Source organism: Merops nubicus, unplaced genomic scaffold (assembly GCF_000691845.1).
Source record: "Merops nubicus isolate BGI_N331 unplaced genomic scaffold, ASM69184v1 scaffold18379, whole genome shotgun sequence".
In the NCBI taxonomy this organism is placed as follows: domain Eukaryota; kingdom Metazoa; phylum Chordata; class Aves; order Coraciiformes; family Meropidae; genus Merops; species Merops nubicus.
This window is the reverse complement of record NW_008630442.1, coordinates 1-294: the sequence shown is the minus strand read 5'-3', so window position 1 is coordinate 294 and position 294 is coordinate 1. Positions and strand designations below refer to the sequence as shown.

The 294-nt window shown below is 56.1% G+C and overlaps 1 protein-coding gene across 1 annotated transcript in view; it reads right to left on the bottom strand.

Annotated features, from left to right (window-relative positions):
* Window positions 1-226, bottom strand: part of PPM1L (protein phosphatase, Mg2+/Mn2+ dependent, 1L) — an 89,080-nt gene extending 88,854 nt beyond the window's left edge. The window contains exon 1 of the mRNA XM_008947322.1: window positions 5-226. Coding sequence (XP_008945570.1) covers window positions 5-226 — 222 coding nt within the window. The remainder of the gene's footprint in view (window positions 1-4) is intronic.
* Between the last annotated feature and the right edge of the window lie 68 nt (window positions 227-294).

The following is a 294-nucleotide window of genomic DNA, read 5'->3' as shown; positions in this document are numbered from 1 at the left end:
CTAGCCCCCCGAGCCTGTCATTCTGCATGATCTCGGCCACTTTGCCCTTCACCATCTTCACCGCATCCCTGCTGGACTTAACAATGGTTTTCACCTCATCCGTGTGGAAGAAGTAACTCCACAGGGCCAGGCTGATGCACAGCAAGAACAGGGTCTCCGGTCTGAGCAAGAAGTAACGCATGATCCGACCCAGCAGAGACAGCAAAGTCATTGTATCCTCTATCATTTATTATCGAGACCGTGTATCCCCACACCATGCACCGCGCACCCCGGCGGCAGGGACGGCTCCGGGCC